Below are 17,475 nucleotides of genomic sequence, written 5' to 3'. Positions count from 1 at the left end.
AATGCAAACTAAAATGGCTCACCTCTCATTCTTCAGTAAAATCAATATCCAAAATAAGCTTTCTTATTTTAACAAAATTCATTTCTGTGAGTTAAAAATATAACAGCCTTATAGAACAATTTCAGCAAACAAAATGATAAAATTATATTATAACTCAGAAAGTGAAATAAATATCCATGAGTCCATGCTGATATAAATAACTGAGTATATATATAAATGGGAAGGGACAGGTCTTCCTTACAGAAAACTCTCCACTAATAAGTGTAGGAGGAATGAAAGGAAAACAAAATTACTATTAGGCAAACACCACAATAATAACTATTGCAGGCAAACTCCAATACATGCTTAAATCAATGGGTATGTTTGAGGAGTATATTCCCCAAGATATTTATCAAGTACAAAGGGAAAATGGTAACTCTACAGTGAAGAAACCCAGAAGACACCACCTCAACTAAGTGATCAAGGTTAACAGTCCCTACAACACAACACAGCAACATCTTATATTCCCTGGTAAGATGTACTGAGGACATAACATCTCTTCCATGGCATTCTTGCCAAAAAATACATAATCCAATCATGAGATAATGTCAGACAAATCCAAAATGAGAGACAAACTACAAAATAACTGACCAATACTCTTCAAAATGGTAAAAACTGGGAAAGACAAAGAAATACTGAGAACACAGATTAAAAGAGCCTAAAAATATCAGCAAAAAAAATGCAATCTGGGTCAACAGAATGAGAAGACAGGCTCAGAATGACAGAAAATATTTGCAAAACATAGCTCATAAATGACTATTATCCAAAATATACAAAAAACTCCTAAAATTCAACAATAAGAAAACAACCTGATTTTAGGTGTTTTTTTTAAGTAGGCTCCACACCAAAGATGGGGCTTGAACTCACAAACCCCAAGAACCAGAGTCACATGCTCTACTGACAGAGACAGTGAGGTGCCCCACAAACAACCTGATTTTAAAAATGGGCAAATGGGGCATCTGGGTAGCTCAGTCGGTTGGGCGTCTGACTTCAGCTCGGGTCATTATTTCACCTTCCGTGAGTTCGAGCCCCACATCTGGCTCTGTGCTGACGGCTCAGAGCCTGGAGCCTGCTTCTGAGTCTGTGTCTCCCTCTCTCTCTGCTCCTCCCCTGCTCATACATTCTCTCTCTCTCTCAAAAATAAATAAACATTAAAAATTTAAAAATAAATAAATAAAAATAAAAATAGGCAAAGGATCTGAAAAGATGCCTTGCCAAAGAAGACATACAGATGGAAATAAGCAAATGCAAATAGGCTGAACATCTTCTGTCAGTGAAATACAATGAGAACAATGAGATACTACTACACACCTGTTAGAATGGCCAAAATCCAGAACATTGACAACACCAAATGCTAGTGAGAATGTGGAGCAACAGGAACTCTCATTCACTGCTCATAGGAATGCAAGAAGAGTTGGCAGCTTCTTACAATACTAAACATAAACTTACCATGTACTCTAGCAACCATGCTCCTTGGTAACTACCCAAAGGAGTTAAACTCTCTGTCCATCCAAAAACCTGCACATGGGTTTTTATGAGAGCTTTATTCATAACTGCCAAAACTTGGAAGCAACCAGGGTGTCCTTCAGTAGGTGAATGAATAAATTGTAATACATCCAGACAATGGAGTATTACTCAGCACTAAAAAGAAAAGAGCTATCAAGCCATGAAAAAAAACAGAAGCCACCTTAAATGCATACTACTAAGTGAAAGAAGCCAATCTGAAAAGGCTACATACTCTAGGATTCCAACTATATAATATTCTGGAAAATGCAAAACTATGATGACAGTACAAAGATCAGTGGTTGCCAGAGGCTGTAGAGACAGAGAAATGAATAGGTAGTGTACCAAGGACTTTTAGGGCAGTGAAACTATTCTGCATGATACTCTAATGGTGGATACATGTCATCATACATTTATCCATACCCACAGAATGTACAACACCAATAGTGAACTCTAACATAAAAGATGGACTTTGAATGATAATGATGTATCAGTGTCAGTTCAATTTTAACAAATATACCACTCTGATATGGGATACTGGTAGTGCAGTAGGCTATGTTTGTTTGGGGCAGGGAGAATATGGGAACTCTTTCCATTTTCTGCTTGATTTTGCTGTGAATCTAAACTGCTCTTTAAAATAAGGCTTCAGGGGCGCCTGGGTGGCGCAGTCGGTTAGGCGTCCGACTTCAGCCAGGTCATGATCTCACGGTCCGTGGGTTCGAGCCCCGCGTCAGGCTCTGGGCTGATGGCTCAGAGCCTGGAGCCTGTTTCCGATTCTGTGTCTCCCTCTCTCTCTGTCCCTCCCCCGTTCATGCTCTGTCTCTCTCTGTCCCAAAAATAAATAAACGTTGAAAAAAAAAAAAATTAAAATAAGGCTTCAGGGGTGGCTGGGTGGCTCAGTCAGGTAAGCGTCCAACTTCGGCTCAGGTCATGATCTCATGGTTCATGGGTTCAAGCCCCACATTCGGCTCTTGGAGCCTGCTTTGGATTCTGTGTCTCCCTCTCTCTCACTGCCCCTCCCCTGCTTATGCTCTGTCTCTGTCTGTCTCCCTTTCTCAAAAATAAATAAACATTAAAATAAATTTTTTTAAATAAAGCTCCATTTTTAAAAATTGCAATGTTGAGACCCTGGATTGTATTTCCTGGAACAGAGAAAGAACATTAGGGAGGAAATGTGTTTTTTTCCTGGACTTGATAATTGTACTATGATCATGTAAATTGTTAACATTAGGGGAAGCTGAGTAAAGGATACATGTGAACTCCATACTATTTTTTGTAATAAAGTCTAAAGTCATTTAAAATTTAAAAAAATTTAGGGGCACCTGGGTAGCTCACTCAGTCAAGCATTTAACTTCAGTTCAGGTCATGCTCTCTCTCACAGTTCATAGGTTCGAGCCCCACATCAGGCTCTGTGCTGATAGCTCAGAACTTGGAGCCTGCTTTGGATTCTATGTCTCCCTCTCTCTGCCCCTCCCCTGCTCACACTCTTTCTCTCAAAACTAAATAAATATTTTAAAAATTTTTTAAATTAAAAAAATTTTTTAAATTTTAGTTATAGGGGCGCCTGGGTGGCTCAGTCTGTTGAGTGTCCAACTTCAGCTCAGGTCATGGTCTCCCGATTTGTGAGTTCGAGCCCCACATCAGGCTCTGTGCTGACAGCTAAGAGCCTGCAGCCTGCTTCAGATTCCGTGTCTCCTCCTCTCTCTGCCCCTCCCATGCACATGCTCTGTCTCTCTCGGTCTCTAATAAATAAACGTTAAAAAAATTTTTTTTAATTTAGTTATAGCCATAATTTTAAACAAAATAAGTAAAACTCCCACTTCCTCAAAGGACTCTTGTTGTCCATGCAGTGTATTACTGTACCCTCAATTTGACAGGGGAGAAAAATGAGTACCCAAAGTCAATTAGTGACACAGTTGGGATTTCAGCTTCAGAATCCAGGAACTCAACCACAATCCTACACTGCTTCTCAAAAACAAGAGTAGCAGTAGCAACAGCAGCAAATACAATGATGAAGATTATGGTACTAATAATAATCTAGCAGGATATATTAAAAGATAACACTTGCATGAGATCTTCTGATTTACAGCAAATTTTACTCCAAAGCAGAGCACTGTAAGAGTTAAGTGCCAGTGGTTATTTTATTTTATTATCATTTTGATTTTATTTATTTTTTAAAGTAATCTCTACACCCAACATGAGGCTTGAACTCACAACCCCAAGACCAAGAGTCGCATACACTTCGGACTGAGCCAGCGAGGCTCCCCTGCCAGTGTTTTTTAATAATGGTTATGGGGAGAAATGCTAATTTGAGAGTCTAGTGGTTAAGGTAAAAGGTTACCTTCTGTTTTTCTCTATAATCTTCTCCTTCAAACTTGTACAAACTTTGTTCAGTGTCCATTCTAAAATTTCTCAGAGAAGATTCTCCCATTTTCTGCAAGCGTTCATTCATCTCTGCAGTCTAAAGTTCAATACATTGAAATTAGAAAATTATCACTGAACTGCTTATAAAAATCTGTGGACTCTCTTTAGAAGTGAGGTTTTGACATGAAATATCCAATCGGTTAATTTACAAGGTAAGAATACAATGCTAACATTAAGTGAATATAAATTTAACTTCAAGGATTTTAAATATTTAAATGGTTATTCAAGTATTCTCTATTAGGCTTTCTTTAAAATCTTTTATCACTGAAGATGTAGTCACACTTTGATTTAAGTCTACTCTTACTTATATTTGAAATTATCCATAATTTTTAAAATAAAAGAGATAAATTCAACACAAAACTGTAATAGTCTGAAACAGCTTATTAGACTTTAACAAATGATCCTTTAGTATTTCATGAAATGTTCACAAGAGATTTTCATTCAATGCAATTTATCAGTAGATAATTTCTAATACAGTGCAAAAAAATGGGAGTTGTAAAAATGTGGTCCTGATAGATGTGATTAAAAATGAAATTTATTTGGCTTTTAAGTAAATATCAACATCATTTTCAATAAAAATAAGGTATAAGGTCACTCAATTTTAAACTCTACTTCTTAGTGTTTATCGCCAAAAACTAAACTAAAAAACCCTAAACCACCTCTGGGTATCAATCTACAAATCCTTAGAGAGAACAGGAATTATTTTAAACATGCATTTGAAATGATGCAAATACAAGAAGCATGCCAAAGTATGTTGATATTAAAGCAATTCATCATGAAAACAAATGCCATTTTAACGAACCTTCTTTTCCCCTCTTTCTAGGAGAGTTGTAATATCTTCATCTGTCAGCTCACTTTCTTTAGAAGCAAAAACATGGGTGGCTCCATGACGTATCATTTGCAACATTTCCTCTTTTGCCAGCTTATTAGACTGTTGGTCAATGAGTCTTCCTAATAATAAAAGTTGTGTATTTTCAATTATATTCCAGAGAAAGCACAGCATCATAGTTCTAACCAGACACTACCACATTTAACCATAAGTCAAGCTTTATGAGAAAGAACAATTAATGAACTTTAAAGTTATATTAATGAACAGCCCTACCAATTTGTCTTCTACCATACCTTCTATTTCAATAGAAGTTTTTCTGTAAAACTCTAATTTTTAAAAAAGGAAGAACTTCTAAGCTATGCCTCACTGACATTTTAATTGCTTCCAAAAATAGTAAACTATCCCATAATTTATTGGGATTTTGAGTGCAAAGCTATTTTGCATCTTTGTACTTCTGAAATTAAATTTCTTTATCTTAAAATGTGAGTCACACTGACAGATGTGACTCTAAAACTCAGAAGAACAGAAATATTTTTTCATGTTCAAACTTCATTTTTCAGATCAAAATTTCTTTCCACCAACAGGCACTCTCTAATACCTGCTTAAAATGTTTTAACCTAGACATTTTAACTGCTGCTTAATATCAGAATCTTCAGAAGACATGCCATTGGCATTCACCTAGAAGGTAGTGATGTTCAACTATCTACTCCATATATTACTGAATGCAAGGCTTTAAATTAGAAAGATTTAAATTAGCACTTATTTAAAAAAAATGACTTTTTTCCTCTAAATTTGCAAATTTTTGTCAACTTTAAAAGTAATCTCCTTTAAAGAAAATTGCATGTGTTTTTGCAAAAAAACACCTAATTAAGTTTATATGTTTAAATACCTTGTTGTATAACAATTGAGTCAAGTCTCAGTTTTATCTCTGCTCTTTCTACAATCCTTTCTTCAACAGTGTTGTCAGTGATGAGACGGAACACACGTACTGGCTTCTTCTGACCAATACGATGTGCTCGATCCTAGTAGAAAGAATCCTAATGTAAGACATTGGGCATTCTGGATAAAATATATAGTATAGCCATCATATGCTATAAAATGCTGGATATAAAATTAGTTTCTGAGCTCTCTTTTTAAAGAGCTTTAAAAAGCTCACTTTTTAAAGAAGGATGATGAGGGGTGGTGGTGACTCAGTCGGTTGAGTGTCTGACTCTTGATTTCAGCTCAAGTCATGATCTCACAGTTCATGGGATCAAGCCCCACACTGGGCTCCACACTGATAGCACGGAGCCTGTTTGGGATTCTCTCTCTCTCTCCCTCTCTCTCTGCCCTTCCTGTGCTCACTCTCTCTCTCAAAAGCAAATAAGCTTTAAAAAAGGAAGATGATGAATATTAAGAATATCTACAGATCACTGTGACCAAAAAAATCTGCAAATATTATACTATACCATTAATGGAAAACTTCCAGAAAGACAACAGCCAAAGCCCCTGTAAGATGAGGACTAGAGGGAGTTTATTAAATAAATTTAAGCCACTAAATACAAACATCTTCCCCACTAGCAAGAAATTTTGTGAGGGGCAAAGTAATTATCAAGGGTTGCTGTGGTGGCAAAGTTAGCTTTATCTCATCATCATGCAGTTCCTTCTGTTTATGGAGGCAATTCAGGGATGTAAAGGGTCATAAAAATTAATGGTATATTAAAATCCTTACTATATAATGGTCTAGAATTAGTCCTATGATTTATAGTTGTGAAAGGTGACAGATAGCAAGTACTGATTATATAAAAACAGCTAGGGAAGTGTCTTTAAAACACAGAAGCTGCTAGGGGTGCCTGGGTGGTTCAGTTGGTTAAGCATCCGACTTCGGGTCAGGTCATGATCTCATGGTTCATGGGTTCGAGCCCCACATCAGGATCCGTGCTGATAGCTCAGAGCCTCGAGTCTGCTTCAGATTCTGTGTCTCCCTCTCACTCTGCCCCTCCCCCACTCGTGCTCTGTTCCTCTCTCTCTCTCTCTCTCTCTCTCAAAAGTAAACGTTAAAAATAAAAATGTCCTGATGGTCAATATGTTTCAATTCTCTATTATAAAAAAAAAGAAGGTGGTGGGTGCACTCCTGAGTTTTGGTCTCAAAAAATATAAATACAAATATATAAATAAATTTTTAAAAAAGGAAGAACTTGGGGCGCCTGGGTGGCTCAGTCAGCTAAGCGTCCGACTTCAGCTCAGGTCACGATCTCACGGCCAGTGAGTTCGAGCCCCGCATCGGGCTCTGTGCTGACAGCTCAGAGCCTGGAGCCTGTTTTGGATTCTGTGTCTCCCTCTCTCTCTGACCCACCCCGTTCATGCTCTAGCTCTCTCTGTCTCAAAAATAAATAAACGTTAAAAAAATTTAATAAAAAAGGAAGAACTTCTAAGCTATGCCTCATTGACATGACTTTAATTGCTTCCAAAGAGAATAAATTATCCCATAATTTATTGGGATTTTGAGTGCATAGCTGTTTTGCATCTCTGTACATCTGAAATTAAATTTCTTTATCTTAAAATGTGAGTCACACTGACAGATGTAGCTCTAATTTAGTAAATGACACCATGATGAAAAGGAAGAGAAATAGCTCCTTGAAAAATTTTTTAAAGGGTAGGATAGTTTAGTTTTGTTTGAGAAAGAGAAAGAGTGTGTGTGTGCACACATGCAAGCAGGAGAGGGGCAGAGGGAGACAGGGGCAGAGAATCTTAACCAGGTTCCAAGCTCATCACAGAGCCGGATGCTTAACCAAATGAGCCACCCAGGTGCCCCAAAAGGGTAGGATTGTTTCTAATGCTATCCTTAGGTAGCAAACATTTTCCTGGAATATATTCTTTTGTTACCTTTTTACCTCCTCACCTCAAATGTTTTATTACAAAAGGTAAAATCATATCTCTCCCAATTTCAGTGCTAAGGATTTTAATATATTTACATATTAAGCAGAATTAATACTGACAGATTGACTTTTTAACCCTTTTCATTAAGACGTACATATATGTCCCCTTCAATATTCAGGAGTGGGAAAAAATATTACTGTTTCATGATAAAAGTCAAAATAAACACACAAATACTATCTATCATTGGGTCTGGGGTATATGTGTGTTTGTTTTTGTTTCCTTTTTTGTTTTGCAATTGGCACAGCATCTTTTGTTTTCCAGGATAATCTATTTCAACATCTTGAAAACCTCCCAAAAAATAGTTACCCTTTTATCATTATTTACGTCTGTGCTGTATATATTAACAATAATATTCTGAGCTAAGATAAATTTCTGGCGTCATTGAAGATTACTAACCATAGCTTGTAGATCAACCTGTGGATTCCAGTCTGAATCATATAGTATAACCACATCAGCACTTGCCAAGTTAATTCCGAGACCCCCAGCTCTGGTACTCAGCATAAAGATGAATTTGCTACTATTAGGAACATTAAAAGCCTCTATTGCTTCCTTTTTTAAATTGACATAGGAGATGAAAGAAAAAGAGAGAAAAAATAACATTTTATTACCACAGTCCTTAAGAAAGAAACATTTTTAACATGCATATACAAAACCCCACTTTATAATATTCTTCCATCTCAAAAATATTAAAGCAAATGCCTACATATTGTACTTTGTGAATTACTGTAGAAAGTATATTACATAAAGTTCCTAATCTTTAGAAGCTTACATCAATAGAGACAAACTCAGAACAACTGCACAAAGAAATAAATCTTTTATTTAAAGTAATAATAGTGAATATGTTTTAATTGACAGCTGAAAAATATCTAGGAAGTAAAATGTCAGCTATCTCAACTTCATTCCCATTACTTTATATAGGATTAATAAGGAAGGTATAGTTTAGAAGATCAGCCAAGAGAGAAAAAGGTTCAGGATGCAAATGAGAGCAACGGATAAAGGGGAGGCTAAGTAGATTTATTTCCGTATCATGAAAAGGGGTAAACAGGGAAGTAATGAGGAAATTCAGGATGGTAATCCAGGGATATTTAGTAAAGAGTTTTAACAATTAATGGGATGCTAACATCTGAACTATATAAAGATCTCATACAAATTAATTAGAAAGAAAACACTAAGACCCCAATAGAAAAATGAGCAAAAAGAAAAAACAGACAACTCACAGAAGAACAAATACAAATGGCTAATAAATACAAAAATAATGTTCAATCTCACTAGTAAACAAATAAATGCAAATTAAAACATAATACCATTTTTTGAAGATTAAAAAAATGATAATACTCAATGTTGACGAGGGGGCGGTGAGACGGGCACTCTCATACATTGCTGCAGGGAGTGTAAATTGGTACAACCTTTCTGGAAAGCAATTTGGCAATATGCATCAAGAGTCTTAAAAATGTTCATACCCTTTGACCCAGTAATTCCACTGCTAGGAATTTATCCTAAGGAAATAATCAGAAATGTGCACAAAGATTTATGTATAAGGACTTTCACTTTAGCATTATTTATAATAGTGAAAAATTGGAGACAACCTAAATGATCAACAATTGGGGAATAGATCATTTATAGTACGTCCACTGGATATATATTATACTTAAATTATTTACAATAAATTTTACTACTGATATAGGAAAGTACAACATAATGCTAAGTAAAATGTTACCAAACTTCATATATAGTATATATAATTTAACAGCAATTACTTATATATGTTATATATACAAAAAGAGATTGGCCAGAAATACTTTTATTTTGCAAATTTCCTTCAACAATCATATATTACTTTCATAATCAGAAAATACAGGAAGTTATATTTTTAATGAATGGAATGGCATGGTCAAAAGTTGCAGCAGAGGTGACACTGCCGCAGTCCATATAGCATGTAGAGGGGGCAGTGTAGAAAGCAGCACGGTGTAGTGAGAGGCAATTTGGTGTAGAGGAAATAGCAAAAACCTGGTGTGAATCATTATCATTCATTACACATGTGTTTCTAAGCAAGCATTTAACCTCTCTGAGACAGTTTCAAGTGGAGAAAATTATACCAGAAAATTATACTTTACTGGAATGCTAGGAGAATTAAGTTGGAACTATACATTGCCTAGCTTCAAGTAGTTGCTTGACAAATGTTATATCCTTTCCCTATGACAGTGAGGAGGCCAATTAAGTAAACGTTATAGGAAATGAGTCAGAGAATGACCAGAGTCTTAGCTAGCTGAATTTACCTGTACCACTGAAGGGCAAATCTGAGAACTACTGAAAAAGAACTGTTTGTTAACAGCTGGCAAATAATGAAAGTAATGAATCAAATATGGTCATTTCCTCCTTACTAGGGAAATAGATGAAATGATTATGTGGGCAGCAGTATAATGGGAAAGGAGGGCATTTCCAAAAAAAAAAAAAAAAAAAAAAACAGCTCTGCTTTGCTGTATCTAAAGTCTAACTACTATAGTTAGTAAACTATTAAAGTAAACTATTCTAGATCAGGGATCAGTGTAAACTTTGAGACACCCATTATTTGCAAATGTTATCAATGGGTAGCAGGTTAACCCTGAATATTAAAAGAGCCTGTGTGTCTGCTATAGGCCCTATCCTATGCTATGAACCAAGCTTCAATAAGTAAGCACACAAGGGACAGTGTTCACTGAAGCTATGGAAGGAAAGAGACATGAACTAAGAGTCTTTGTAGCCTGAGATGGGGCCCTAAAGTTGAGGTAAAAGGCCTGTGTGCAATTTCCTGACAGTGTATCCTGCATGACACAGTTTAAAAACTATACTCACATCTATTATATCCAATGATCCTCACAATATTATCAGAAAAAAAGAAGCCTAGGTATTAACATTACCTTAATAATACAGTTAAAAATACTGAGGCTCAGAGAATTAAACAGCTTGCATATACTACAAAGTGGTGGCGTTGGTGTTAAAATTTAGGTCTTCTGAAACCAAGTTCAATGCATTTTCCACTATACCATGAAATCACAATCTTTGCCCAGAGCAGGAGAATAGACTTAAAAGAGAAGTCAAAGACATAGCCTTGAGGGACCACAGAAAAAAGAAGATAAATTAGCAAAGCCCTCCTCCCCCCAAGAAAGTGCTTTACATTAGACCCATGACATTCAGGAGGGATAATCTAAAGATCTGTTAATAATTCCTTTTGGGAATTCTTACAGGCTGAGAAAGATAATGGGTGCTAGTTAGCCTTCCTCACTAGCTAAGTGACTCATTCCTGTACACCAACCTTTTAGTATTCCAAGATCCAAATGCATGATAAGCACCTATACCTATGCTTATCCACTTTCAGTTTTACAAAATCTAACACTGAGATTATTCCCTTTACAAATTACTGTTTCATGAGTCTTTAGGGTTGCTAATAAACTAGAAAAATCTCAACTGTTAAACTCCAAAATGGCGAGGGTCTACTGTAGGAAGGAAATAAAGAAAAATAAGATACAGAATCAGAAGTCAAAAAGTAGGATGAGAAACAGTAATCAAAAGGTTAGAGATAGCAGTGGTTAGAGGAGGTAAGGGTATAATGGTACAGTGTCCTTTAGATAAGTAAGGATGTCTTTGATGATCTTGAAAAGGATGATTTGTGAAGAGTCAGTGTAATGGAAGCCAAACTGAAGATCTCAGACAGAGAGAGAGGTGTTAGTGAGAAATTCAATGCACCTAGCTTAAAAAAAAAAAGTCAAAGTTCAAAACTACTGAATGATGAAAAATATGGATTAACTGAACTCTGAATTTTTTTTTCCTCACCTCTCTTTCTTCATGTGGGGTTTGTCCATCCAGTCGACAGTACTCATAACCACGCCACATACAATAATCCTCCAGAATGTCCAGCAAGCGAGTCATCTGGCTAAAAATGAGAACCCTTGAACCTAAAACATTTCCCCCCAAAGAGCAAGTTATTCAATTTGTGTAAAACTAATTTGAAACTTACAAAAATAAAAGTAAACATCACATGTAATAAAAATGCATAGTGCATGAACACTCCACAAAACACACACACGCACACGCACACACACACAACCTTCAAGGAATGCTATACAGAATTATGCATTGCTGAGTTATGCACTTTTAAGGACTTCAAAACCCTCCACACATACTGAGATTATTTAAAGTCTTCCTTTATTCTGTCCCGAGGATGAGTGATGGTCCACACCACCTTTCACTAGACTATTGCAGTAGTCTCCCAACTAGTCTCCTGTTTCTCATCTGTCATCCTCAGTGGAACCCGCATACTGCTTCCAAGGTTCTCCTTCAAACATAGAAGTCTGATCGTGCCAGCTGACACAGCAAAATCTTCTAGGACAAACCCCTCCTCACCTTCCAAGTGGTCCAAAGTCCTTAAAGCATGCTTAAAAGGCCTTCTATAATCTGGCCCATCCAACTTTCCAGATTCATCAACTACCACTCTACCCAAATACCATAAGCTCTGCATTCCCTATTTTCACACTGCTGTTTCATTGCCCTAGATAATGTTTCCCTTCCTTTTCTCCATGAGTTACTCCTACACATTCTCCAGTGCTTAACTTCAAATGTTGTCTTTGTGAAGATTTCCCCAACTCCCAGTATCTCAACTTACTTATTACTTACTTATTACTTACTTATTACTTACTCCCAGCATCTCAACTTACAAATTGCAACTATTCCTCTTCACTACACTATGAGTTTCTCCAAGGCAAAGACTGTTGTCTTACACATCTTTGTACACCCAGCCCATAGGACAATTCCTAGCAAATAATAAGTACTCAACAATGTTTGCTGAATGAATGGATGATGAGTAAATACGCAAAATATTATTTATACACAAGTCACTAATACAGTCATTTCAAGTGAATGTATAGATTTGTAACTCACCCTGTTCTTTCAGTTTGGCCAAGAGTTTATCAAGAACTACCATTTTACCACTATTGCTGACAATGTGCTCATCAGTGGTATAAGGTGGGCCAGGTTCAGCACCATCAAACAGGTAAGGATGATTACAACACTTTCGAAGCTGCATCAGAATGTTTAAGAGTCGCATCTTGTCCATCTTGCCAGCAGAGTTTAACACATCAATATCTTTCATCAGTATTTTTGTATACCTAAAATTTTAAACTATAATTAATCATTGATTATTAGAAAGGTTTAATGACATCAAGCAATATCCCTTTGGTGATCAGCATTGAGTCCTATTTAAATATAAACAACAGGTCTGACTTTGAGACTAAATCTGATCACTAAAATCAAGAAACTTTTGAACATTTTAACTTGTACGTTGCCCATAAACCTGTTTCCTCCTGCTTTATCCATTGCTACAAATTGCCATTAGCTGATAAGTATTTAGATAAGTGTATCTGATAATTAACTATTCAATAACTACAATATTTGCTGAAAGATGGCATCTAACTTTTACTTGTTTGAACTTAAAACTATCACAATTTCTTATACCTATATTCATAAGGCATTTTTTTTCTGATCTATAAACGTTTTTCGTTATCTTTTGTTGACCTTTACCCAGATGAAAACAGACCTATTTATCCACCTGAACAGCAATTAATATTTAATTATAGTAACAGCCAACTTGCACTGAGTGAAAGTGCCAGGTATCATGGGAAGGGCTTTCTATAAATTATCTTGTTAAATCTTCACAACAACTCTGAGGTATGTACTAGAATCACCCCCATTTTATGAATGGAAATTCAGGCAGCTATGAGAAGTGAAACAGCCTACTCAGGACCACAAAAAGGGACAAAGCCGGAGTTTGGTCTTTTGTCTGAATCTAGAGAAATATACTCTTCACCACTACCGTATACTGGTCTCAGTAGTAGAGAAGTCATTATACATTATAAGGGACCTGATTTTATTTATATAAGCAACATTTTGCTTCTTTAAGCAGCATTATGACATAAGCATATCTAATTTGTGATTCCTTGTGACTTCTCTTGTCAATTTCCTGCTTTGCTTGTACTTATGAAACCGATTCAGCTTCTATTTTTGTAATACCCACAATCGCTATTCTCATCCATCTTATTACTTATTATGGTTATTACTATTTTCACTGATGCAAAAAGCAAAAATAACAAACAAACGTGCAAGTGACATCAGCCTCTTTAACCCTGACATCAACTCATAAGCTAAGTATCATACCTGTTTTACAGAAGAGAAACTGAGGTTATAGAATTTGCCCAAGCTAAATAGCTACTAAGAGACGAAGCACTGTATTCAAATACAGGTGTATAGACTCAAGGCCGACATGCTTTCCCAAAAGCTAAATAAAATATTCACTAATTTTCTATTAAAATATTTGAACTACTTAACTTGCCATTTAAACATAAAATTTAAGTTTTGATCTAAAGGCATAACTGAACCACTAAAAAGTTAAATTTTAATAAATCCTTATACATAAATAAATGCTAATGGAAACAAAATAGCTCACCATTCTCGCTGCATCTTACTCAGTCCCAAGTAAATCTTTATTTCCTTTTTAGGAGGTAGGCTCTTCTCTACATCAGTTTTTATACGACGTAACAAAAATGGTTTTAAAACCTAAAAAGTGACAGTTTTCATAAAAGTTTATAAAATATCTAATATTATAAACTACATCTTTCATTGACAACACCCTAGTGTGAAATTTACTTCCCAATGCATAATCTGAAAAAAATCTGGCATCTACCAATGCCAGATGTCAATATTCTCAGTAAAAAAGAATCAAGTAATGGCCCATTAGAAAATCAGAATGGGGGGTGTCGCCTAGGTGGCTCAGTTGGTCGAGTGCCAGACTTCAGCTCAGGTCATGATCTCACAATTCTTGGGTTCAAGCCCAGTGTTAGGCTCTGTGCTGAAAGCTCAGAGCCTAGAGCCTGCTTCAGATTCTGTGTCTCCCTCTCTCTCTGCCCCTCCCCCTCTCCCTGTCCCTCCCCCCTCACAAAAATAAATAAACATTTAAAAAATTTAAAAAAAAGAAAATTGGAATAGGGAACCTAAATTAGATATTCATAATTTGATGGCACAAAATACATTAAAAAGACAACAAGATTACTGACTACTGAATAGTCATAAAAGAATCTCTTTTTAAAGTTTGTTTATTTATTTTGAGAGAGACAGAAACTGTGAATGTGGGGGAGGGGCAGAGAGAGAGAGAGAGAGAGAGAGAGAGAGAGAGAGAATCCCAAGCAGGCTCTGTGCTGTTAGCGCAGAGCCTGACATGGGGCTCAGTCTCACATACCAAGAGATTATGACCTGAGCTGAGATCAAGAGTCAGATGTTTAACTGGGGCACCTGGGTGGCTCAGTCAATTAAATGTCCAACTTTGGCTCAGGTCATGATCTTACAGTCCATCGGTTCAAGCCCTTCTTTGGGCTCTGCACTGACAGCTCAGAGCGTGGAGCCTGCTTCAGATTCTGTGTCTCCCTCTCTATCTGCCCCTCCTCTGCTCACACTGTCTCTCTCCATCTCTCAAAAGTGAATAAATTTTCTAAAAAAAACTTTTTAATTAAAAATAAGTCAGATGCTTAATTGACTAAGCCACTCAGGTGCCCCAAAAGAATCTTTTTTTTTTTAAAAGCTGTTGTCATACAAGATTTGTTTTTTCATTTGGTATAGGAATAATTTTGATGGTAAGGAATATACATTTTTCCAAAAAAGACATACAGATGGCTAACAGACACATGAAAGATGCTCAACATCACTAATCATCAGGGAAATGCAATGAGATATCACTTTACACCTGTCAGAATGGCTCATATCAAAAATACAAGAAATATCAAGTGCTGGCAAGAATGTGGAGAAAAAGGAACTTCATACACTATTGGTGGGAATATAAATTGGTGTAGCCACTGTGGAAAACAGTATGGAGGTTCCTCAAAAAAATAAAAATAGAAATATCATATGATCCAATAATTCCACTACTGGGTATTTACCCACAGAAAATGAAAACACTAATTTGAAAATATATATGCACTCCTATAGTTATTGCAACATTATTTACAATAACCAAGATACAGAAGCAACACCCAGATGTTCATCGATAGATGAACAGATAAAGATATATGTATATATGTGCATATATGTGTGTGTACATACACACATGATGGAACGTTACTCAGCCATAAAAAAAAAGGATGAAATCTTGACATTTGTGACAACATGAATGGACCTAGAAGGTATTATGCTAACTGAAACAGCAAGATTTTTAAATCTTAGAGGAAATCTGAAGTCAGAGTATGGATCAGAGAGTCACCAGAAGTAAGATAAAGATGTAGGCCTCTTCAAAATAGTTAAATATTCACATGAAGAGAAAATGGTTCAATGTTAAGATACAGATAAATAGAGAAAAAAGGTGAAATAATCAGTGTATACCTGCAAGACAGATTCTATCACAAGAACATAATAGCACTACCGTCTATAGAGTACCTGCAATGTGCCAGAAACAGCACCATAAACTTTACAAGACTGAGTAATAAATCCTTATAATACATCCTTAATGGGAATGTGATTATTTCAATTTTATTAACTTAACCAAAGTCATTTTGCCAGTAAGTGGTAGAAGCCGAATTCAAACCAACATCAAGCTGATTCTACCATCAGCTCAGTCTCTGATTAGCTGTTGTGAGCCTAGACAAGTTCCTTAACTTTTCTGAGACTATTTATTCATCCATTCATCAAAAAATTATGATATATGCATATGAAAAGCATTTTAAAATTAGGATAATGATACCTATTTCCAAAGCTGCTGAGAAAATTTGTGGTAGTACTTGTGTAGACCTTAATAACTGTAGATGTTAGTGAACAGCAGATATTATTATTAGAGATCTATGGGAGGTAAAGAAAAGGAAAGAGTAAAAGACAACTTCTGGTTGCTGGTTTGGGCCACTTAAATTTGTCTAAGAGAGGTTCTTAAGAGTTTAAACTGTCTGTGAGACATTTAGTCAGAACGACTCAGAAGGCAGTGGGATATGTAGGAACTCAGCAAGAAATATGGAGAGAGAAACTTGGGAGTTATAAGTAGATGGGTAGTTACTAAAACCACAGGAGTGGATCCCCAAAGAGAGCACATATGAAAAAGAAAGTCAAAGACAAAGCCCTACAAAACATGAAACTTTCAGGGACAGACTGAGAAAGAAAAGCCCATAAAGGAGCCTGATAGGAATGGCCAAAAAGGTAAGAGAAAATCCACTCTGTATCCCAGAAACCAAGTAGGAAATGGTTTCATGCAGGAGTGGTTAGCAGTGCTAAGCAGTACAGAAAAGACAAAATACTGAGCAAAAGGTATACCCTGAATTCAGCAACTGGAAAATGACTGAAGACCTTGCAAGGTAAGTTTCAGTTGTGTGGAATGGATAGAAGCCAGTGGTCAGCAGATTCAAGAGTAAACAGGAGATCAGGTAGTAGACACGGAGAATATAAACTAATTTTTCAAGAAGCTGAGATATCAAGGGAAGAAACCAGAATCACAGCTAGAGACACACAATGTTGAGAGTACTATTTTGTATATTTGTGAGGGTGGGTGGGTATGGGTATGAGTTTGGATTTTAAAATACTTCAGCATGTTTACATGTTAGAAAAAAGAGCCAATATAAAGTAAGAGCCAGAAAATTCAGTCAATAAGAATGATAAATAATGGGGAAAGGTCCATAAGGAAACAGGAAGAGATGAATGAGATCCAAGGTTCATGCTGAAAGACTTAGCCACTGACCAGAGAAAACACCTCTTCCACTCAGAAA

The 17,475-nt window shown here is 36.2% G+C and overlaps 1 protein-coding gene across 8 annotated transcripts in view; it reads right to left on the bottom strand.

The window, feature by feature from the left end:
* The window catches only part of SMARCA1 (SNF2 related chromatin remodeling ATPase 1), a 117,675-nt gene that overhangs the window by 79,809 nt on the left and 20,391 nt on the right, over positions 1–17,475 (bottom strand). For 6 of the 8 annotated variants that reach the window (XM_081793240.1, XM_081793236.1, XM_081793238.1 and 3 more), the window contains exons 10-17: positions 14,190–14,299; positions 12,629–12,855; positions 11,525–11,646; positions 9,175–9,210; positions 8,111–8,263; positions 5,685–5,817; positions 4,769–4,917; positions 3,884–4,003 (exon numbers count right to left, since the gene is read on the bottom strand). In XM_081793240.1, the coding sequence (XP_081649366.1) occupies positions 3,884–4,003; positions 4,769–4,917; positions 5,685–5,817; positions 8,111–8,263; positions 9,175–9,210; positions 11,525–11,646; positions 12,629–12,855; positions 14,190–14,299 (1,050 nt within the window). The remainder of the gene's footprint in view (positions 1–3,883; positions 4,004–4,768; positions 4,918–5,684; positions 5,818–8,110; positions 8,264–9,174; positions 9,211–11,524; positions 11,647–12,628; positions 12,856–14,189; positions 14,300–17,475) is intronic. The other 2 variants (XM_081793242.1, XM_081793237.1) reach the window with 1 other exon arrangement.

Source organism: Panthera onca, chromosome X (genome assembly GCF_046562875.1).
Source record: "Panthera onca isolate mPanOnc1 chromosome X, mPanOnc1 haplotype 2, whole genome shotgun sequence".
NCBI classification, from domain to species: Eukaryota; Metazoa; Chordata; class Mammalia; order Carnivora; family Felidae; genus Panthera; species Panthera onca.
Note: the sequence above shows the minus strand (reverse complement) of the source record. Positions and strands in the feature narration are given on the sequence as shown.